The 8301-nt window shown below is 34.8% G+C and overlaps 1 protein-coding gene across 1 annotated transcript in view; it reads right to left on the bottom strand.

The window, feature by feature from the left end:
- DNAH14 (dynein, axonemal, heavy chain 14) overlaps positions 1-8301 on the bottom strand; it is a 324896-nt gene that overhangs the window by 180397 nt on the left and 136198 nt on the right. The window contains 5 exon segments of the mRNA XM_012644036.1: positions 606-751; positions 2527-2580; positions 3327-3558; positions 7604-7885; positions 8174-8181. Of these exon segments, the coding sequence (XP_012499490.1) occupies positions 606-751; positions 2527-2580; positions 3327-3558; positions 7604-7885; positions 8174-8181 (722 nt within the window).

Raw genomic sequence — 8301 nt, forward strand, 5'->3', positions numbered from 1 at the left:
TTAAGTACACATATAAGAATAACATGTATTGGATGTTGGGCAGGGGGAGGGGGAGGGGGAGGAGGGGACGGGCATATGCACAAACAATGAGTGCGATACACACCTCCGGGGGATGGACACACTTGAAGCTCGGACTTGGGGGGGAGGGAGGGCAAGGGCATCATACATAACCTAATCACCTGTACCTCCATAATATGCTGAAATAAAAATAAATAAATAAATAAAAATAAAAGGATGCAGATTTAAAGAAAAAAAAAAGCAACTTTCATTTGGTTTCTTCAAATGCAATATCCTAAGATGAAAAGGTAGTAAGAGAATTTAAGCTGGAAAAAAAAGTAATTAGAACATACTAATGTTTGCATCAGTGCCCTGGTATCTCAGGAGACTGTTCCAAAGTTTGGGCAAGAGTTTGGATACCTGTTGCCTTGAAGTTGGCCTGAAAGTTAAAGTTACATATATTTTCACACAATTTGCCAAGCAAAGAAAACACTTAAGTGCCAGTCCTTCTGGTATGCGCTTTAAAAAAAAATCCCCAAAGACTCAAACTCTTGTTTTAGAAAAAATATTTAACAATAATTAACTAAACGTATAAATGCAACAAATACCTGACAGAATAGCTGTCTTTTGCAGACTTAATTGTTAGGATCAGTGAGGCAATGACAGAGAGAACTTCCACATTAATTCGATTGAATTCATTGAAACAACACCATGTTCCCGACTGAACTAGTCCAAAGAAGAATTTTCTCACTATCTTTAAAAATAAAAAGATTATTGAAATTATTACAAAGGTGAGAAACTTAATTGGGGTATTAATTTGTACATGTTCTTCTCATCTTAACCAAACCAAGCAAACACCTTTTGCATTTCCTCCCTGCAGGCATTTTTGTAGGGCTGAAAGCAGCAGCTGCTTAGACTCTAGAGAGCCAACTACTCTGCCTGTCTCTTGAAAAAGCCTAAACACGCCATAGCAAACTCATGCTCACAGGGCCACAGGTAACAACGGATTGCGCAGAGCGGCTCCAGACCCCTCCCGTGGCTGCCATTCACCTTACAGAGCCTCCCCCTGGCGCAGTCTTTATAACAACTTTCCGGTGTAAACTGCCAGAATCGGGGCTCCCTTTTCCAAATCAGGTAAAGACTGTGGGCTAGTCGTGGGCTGCTGGTGGGTAATGCAGAGGATTGAGCCTGACTCAGTCTAGATTCTGGACCAGACTGGAGTGGGTCCAGCGAAGGCATGTGGCTGCTACCGGGCTTCCACCAGTTGCCAGGGTGTAGGCCCAGGTTGGCCAGGTGTACCAGTGCTCTGTGAGAGACTGAAAAGTCTGGACTGAAATCTATTGATTTGTAGATGTTAGCAACTAAAACAAAACAACAAAGCAAACAAAAACAATGACAGGCCAAGCAGAAATTCGTGGGCGTGGGCTAGGTACCGGCTGAGGCTCGCCTGCACTCTATGAGGAGGTTTTGGGAGGCATCCCCAGAGGGAAGGAAGAGGGAATCAGAACCAGCAAGAGAGACCCTTGAACAGGGACAGATACAGAAGTTGGTTCCTCCCACTGGGTAGCAGGAATCAGATCTTGTCTTTTTGAAAAATTTTCATGTTTTGTTCATCATGGGATTTTTTGGCATTAATTTTGATTTTAAAATATTGCATTAAAATATTATCTTGATTATGAGGCTTTCTGGCTTCCCTTTATGTTTTGCTCAGCAGGCAAGTGCCTCACTCACCTCACCCTAGACACAGCCCTCCTGGGCCCCACTGGAAGGTAGTTTCCAGGGAGGAGGCAAGAGACCATCCGGTAAGTGTTCCAAAAATAATAATTGAATCAGCTTATTTATGTTTACTGATATTTTTAATGTGCTAAATGAGCACGAATTGGAAATGTAGGATCTGAATCGTAATGAATGTGCTTTGAAAAGCAAATAAAATGACAGCAGTAAAATGTAAAAGGTTTGAACTGAACACTCAGAACAAATTGCAGTATTTTGAAACTGAGTAAATTTATAAGACATGCACAGAGGTACATGCAATTTTAATAACAAATATTTCAGAATGTTATGAGATATGTCTTAATGTGAAAATAAGACAAACTCATAGTCATCATCTATATAAACTCCCAAATTTCTGTGTTAATCATAATAGCCTTGTTCTTAATGATTACCTTTTCAGTAAATAAATGTATAGAGTTAGGACTTAAAATAAATTTACATTAATAAAACAGTACTCTTAATTGTTTCATATATTCATGTTCCATATAAGATTTTATTTGAAAAGAATCCTACTGTCAAAAAGTTTGAAAACCAGTCTTAAGGAGTAGTTCACTTGAACTAAAAGCAAAGTATATGTTTTAAGTTTCTATTACAATCTTGGTTTCTATTCTAATCTATGTTTAAAAAAATTAATAGCATTTAAAGTTCTATTAATACTTAATGTCTAAGATAGGTATTTTTCTTGTTCTTTTATTCTTCAGTGAATTGTTTTATGTGTAAAGTATTTTTTCTTGAGTATATATGTTTAAGCTTTACCTTATAATCCAAATCCTCAAAACAGTTGAAGACCACACAATGTTTGCCTAAGGACTGGGAAGCAAAAATATTATTTTAACATATTTCTTGAATTACGACACAAAATACTAATGCTAAAACTGTCACAATATTAAAATGTCTTTATTATTTTAAGAAAACTTTTGCAATATAAAGATTAATTAGATACCAAATTTAGAGATTCACAAAACTCGATGTAGTATAAATGTCCATATATTGTGATAGTTTAGTTGATTAGCTCATAGACTGTTAAGGTCATGTTTTTACACAAATTTACAAATAAGAACTACGAAAAAGACATTCTAGTGTCACAAACTATATCCTTTGCTTTTAGCAGTTACTAGTACTACTACTACTACTCTCTCTCTCTCTCTCTCTCACACACACACACACACACACACACAGTGATATTAATCATTCATATGTCAGTCAGTATGGCAGTATTTCAAGTAAATACAAAGCATATGTTGGCTTACTGAGATCCCAAGTCCCAGTACACAACAGACATTCAAAACTTAACTGATGAATTATATGAATTCATGAATGTGCATGTTTATAGAAAAAATATTTAACAATTAACTAAACAGTAAATGTATATAACAATTTCCATTCCAATGGTGCAAGGGCATTCAACAAATACCTGACAGAATTGCTAGCTCTCTTTTGACAGCTTATGAATGAACATCTTAATAGCAGGAATGCTGTAAATTTAAGATACCATTAAAGTTTGTGTAACAGGAAAATAAAAGGAACTTCTTATTCTAGATATAGAAGGCACTTACTTTTGCTAGATCTTTGACAGTTTCAGTTTTTCCTGTGCCAGCTGGACCAGCAGGACAGCCTCCTAGATTCAAATGCAGTGCTCCTGTGAGAGTTAGCCAGCATCGGTCTGTGAGAGGTGTAATAACCAATCTTGGGGTACAGCCCAAGTACTCATAGCCGTAAGTGAAGCTGGCATCTCCTTGAGATACATAGCACAACTTTTGTTTTTCATTCCACTTATATTGCAAATGTCTGAAAACAATATTATAAATGCTCCTATTATTTTGGTAAAATTATTTTTTTTCACATGCAGAAATATAATCAAGATTAAAAATGGAGTATTGATTAAAAAATAGAAATAAAAACATTAAAATCAAATGAGAAGAGTGATGTAAAATTCATCAATGACTGTATTAAATATGAAATATTAGAACTCAGAAGACTACAAAAATCTGAGCATGCTTTCCTCTGAGGCAAATGACCTTGCTGAATTATGCTGTTTTGGTGTGATATCAGCTTAAATGGAAGATTTATGTAAGAATCACCTCAATGAAGTTTATTATGATTTCCAATAAGAATGTGATTGAAGACAATATTCATTATAGTCTGGATCCTAACTATGAGGGTACTTGAGAAAAATGCTATTTGTTCTAAGTATCAAAAAGTTTGAACTTTGGAGCAATTGATTTGTGTTTATCTTATGAACACTGTGGATTGTGTAGCTAACCATAAATTTTCTCCTCTACAAGGCTTTGAGTTAAATTTATGAACTATTTGTAGCTTTGTGGTATGCATTCTTGACTCTATTTTATGTCCCCATGAGTGCTGACTCAATTTTCAAAATAAACACATTTGGGCACTATTAGTGATGAAATATCAAACAGTATTTTAGAAAGAATTTTACATTTGATATTTTTAGAAAACATCATCACGGGATAAATCATTACATTTTTAATAGTTTAGGACTGTTTTGATTTTTAATTATAAGTGGAGTCGGACACAGTATCTTTTCAGAAGTTAGAGCTACTAAAGGTCTTACATAGGCACTGGTTTTTGTCTTTGTTTGCCTTCTCTCATTCCATTCACTTTCAGTTCATGCTATCATCATAGTAGCTTGTATATTGTTATAAATATTTTAAAATCCTTCTGGAGCAACAGGGCAGATTATAAAGAAAGTTTTAAATCAGTAAATTTTTAAATTAAGTTTAAATTAAAAATAAAAAATTTGTTTTTAAATTTTAAGCTACCACCTTGCAAAGTATCAGATGAGAGGCATATATTCATAAGAGAGAGAGAAGTACTTGTTGAAGGAAATGAATTTTTTAAAAGGAATTTTCTATCTTAAGAATGAGCATTTGTTTTATGATTCAAGTGCTAAAGCATTATTAAATAGAAGATCAATCTCCAGAGCTTTAGCCCTTCTATTATTCTTGCCCTACAACAGAGGTTCCCAAACTTTCTCAGTTTACCTCAGTAATTTTTTTCATGATGACCCTACCCTAGGCCCAAAGAAATATCTAACAGATCTTTTTATTAATTTTTAGGTCACGACAGCTTAGTAAGTATTTTTGTCTTAATGATTTAGTAGATTGTTTTAAAAAAAAACTGTACAAGTAAATTAAAAAATTCTTTTATTTCATTCTTAAATATCCAGTTACTTATTAATGGGATGTGTATCCCTATTGTGCACTGCACCACTTTTCAAACCTTCTACAACCTTAGGATCAGATTGGATACTGCCAACCTCATTTCCTGTGCCACAGTGATTTTCATGGAATATTTAACTTTTAATCAGGGCAACTACCAAAAAGCTAGCTTGGCAAGGATAAGAAATCACTGAAAGGTATCTAGCAGGGTCTGATGTTACATCTGTGAACTATTTTGAGCTGCTAGGATATTTGATATCTGATAGATGTATATTGCTGTGATTCCTTCAAATGTTTAAAATAGCTTGCAGAGCCCTTATGAATTTTCTGTGGTGCCTTGGGGCACTATGGCACACAGTTTCGCAACTGTAACACTAAACTCAGACACATTTACAAAGCATTATTAGAATCTTCTCTTTCCTAGTTTACTTTTCTATATATATTCTTCTACTTTTTAATGTTCATTTTTAAAAAGAGTTAATACAAAGTAATAATGAAATATTAGACTTTTCGCAGAGTAATGGTTCATAAACATGATATATCCTCTTTGGTAATTAAGAGATTACCCTATGGGTTGTCTATTCATTTTGTTGACTGTTTCTTTGCTTTGCAGGAGAATTTTAGCTTGATGTAATCCCAATTGTCTATTTTTGCTTTGGTTGCCTGTGCTTTTGAGGTCCTACACGAAAAGCCTTTGCTATCATCGATGTCCTGGAACATTTCCTCAATGTTTTTATTCTAGTAGTTTCATAGTTTCAGATCTTGGATTCAAGTCTTTAATCCATTTTGACTTGATTTTTGAGTATGATGAGAGATAGAGGTCTAGTTTCATTCTTTTGCTATAGCTATCAAGTTTTCCCAGCACCATTTATTGAAAAGACAGTCCTTTCCGCATTGTATTAATAAATTCTTGGTGCCTCTGTTGAAGATGAGTTGGTTGTGAATGTGTGGATTTATATCTGGACTCTCTATTCTATTCCATTGGTCCATATGCCTGTTTTTATGCCAGTACCATGTTGTCTTGGTACAACACATTTTGAAGTCAGGTAGTGTGATGCCTCCAGCTTTGCTCTTTTTGCTCAGGATTGCTTTGGTTACTTGGAGTCTTTTGTGGTTCCATATAATTGGTTTTTTCTATTTCTGTGAAGAATGCCATTGGCATTTTGATAAGGATTGCACTGTATCTGTAAATTGCTTTGGGTAGTATTGTCATTTTACCATTATTTCTTCTAATCCATAAGCATAAAATATCTTTCCATTTTTAATGTCCTCGTATATCTTTCATCAGAGTTTTATAGTGTTTCTTGTACTGAATTTTCACTTCTGTGGTTAGATTGATTCATAGGTATTTTACCTATGAATAGGTAGCTATTGTAAATGGGGTTTTTTCCTTGATTTATTTTTCAGATTGTTCTCTATTGGCATCCATAAATACTACTGATTTTTTTATGTTGATTTTGTATCCTGTGACTTTACAGAATTCATTTATAAGTTCTAACAGTTTTATGGTGGAGTCTTAGGTTTTTCTAGGTGTTCATGTGATCTGTGAACAAGGCTAATTTGACTGCTTCCTTTCTAATTTGGATGCCCTTTATTTTTTTCTCTTGCCTAACTGCTCTGGCCAGAGCTCCCTAGAGTTTAAAGGAAATTGTCATACCTAAAATAAGGAAATTTATGCTAACTGTGGAATTTCTTAAAAATTAACTTTTCTTCAGAACCAAAAACCTTAAATGATATAGGCAAGACACCTGCTTTTCTATGAAGAAAGAAAACCTTTAAAAAATTAATTCAAAAGTTTGAAATGTCACATTTATTATAGGAATCTTATGCTTGATCTCCCCACCAAAAGTAGTGGCTCCATTTTTCTGTATTTTCATATTTTACTAATTGACTCTGGGTAGAAGGAAGGTTATTTTGGAGTTAAGGAATTGGTGGGAAATGTTCTCTGATTTGTTTCTCCACCCTAGTCTATTCCAGAATTGACAGCACAGGGGAAAGAAGAGGCTTGAGGTAGAGTTCTCATTGCCCATTGACAACTACTGCCCTCTGTTTGAATGGCAAAAGGGAAAATACAACTACCAGAAGAGCATAATTAGGTTAGGAAGATAAAACAGAAATAAAAATGAGAGGGAGGAGAACAGAGAAAGAAAGAAAAATAGGAATATGGTACAGTAGTTCCCTCTTATCTGTGGAAGATAGGTTTCACTACCCTTGGTGGATGCCTGAAACTGCATATAGTTTCAAACCCTATAAATACTGTACTATGTTTTTCCTATATATATGTATCTATGTGAAAATTTAATTTAGGCACAGAGATTAACAACAATGACTGATAATAAAATAGAAAAATTATGATAATATACTATAATAAAAGTTATGTGAATGTGGTCTTTCCGTCTTTCAAAATACCTTATTGTACTGTACTTACCTATTTTCAGACCATGGTTGACTATGGGTAACTCAAATTATGGAAAGCAAAACCACAGATAAGGGGAGACTACTAAGTCAAATTGGTGCAATTTGCTTAGAATTTTGGTAAATCCCCCAAAATTAAAACTCAAGTTTGACACAGTTTGAGGTGAAGAGTCAATTTACCTAAAGATATGTTTATGAGAAGTTACTGTATGTGGTTATAATTTAGATCTGCCTACCTTGTCCATTCAAAATCCTCTTCATTGAAAATATTTTTAAGCAGTAAATTTATCACTATATCTCTGCAGTGAACATAAAGGGTAAGCAGCGCTCCTAGTACAGCTTTTGTTCGAGAGTTACTAGTATCCAACACTACCAGCCCCGCAACCTCTTCTAGATGACATATCACACCAGCATGAACACTTTCCAACTCTTCTTTTGAATGAGAACTTCCAAAACTTTTGATACAATCATCAAAAAACATGATCTGGCTCTGAAAAGATAAGAGATACGTATGATAACTGAAGCATAAATTTTATTTTAAATTAAAACGTATTTTTTTTTTAATTTCAGCATATTATGGGGGTATACATGTTTAGGTTACGTATGTTGCCCTTGCCCCCCCCCCCCCCCAAGTCCAAGTTTGAAGTGTGTCCATCACTCGGATGGTGCGCATTGCACTCTTTCTGTATGCATATACCCGTCCCCTCCTCTCCCTCCCCGCTTTCCCCTGCCTGACATCCAATAGATGTTATTCTTATATGTACACTTATGTGTTGATCAGTTAATACCAATTTGATGGTGAGTACATGTAGTGCTTGTTTTTCCATTCTTGGGATACTTCACTTAGTACAATGAGTTCCAGCTCTATCCAGGAGTATACAAGAGGTGCTATATCACCATTGTTTCTTAAAGCTGAATAGTACTCCATGGTATA

The sequence above is a fragment of the Propithecus coquereli genome, unplaced genomic scaffold, assembly GCF_000956105.1.
Source record: "Propithecus coquereli isolate 6110/MARCELLA unplaced genomic scaffold, Pcoq_1.0 Scaffold205, whole genome shotgun sequence".
In the NCBI taxonomy this organism is placed as follows: Eukaryota; Metazoa; Chordata; class Mammalia; order Primates; family Indriidae; genus Propithecus; species Propithecus coquereli.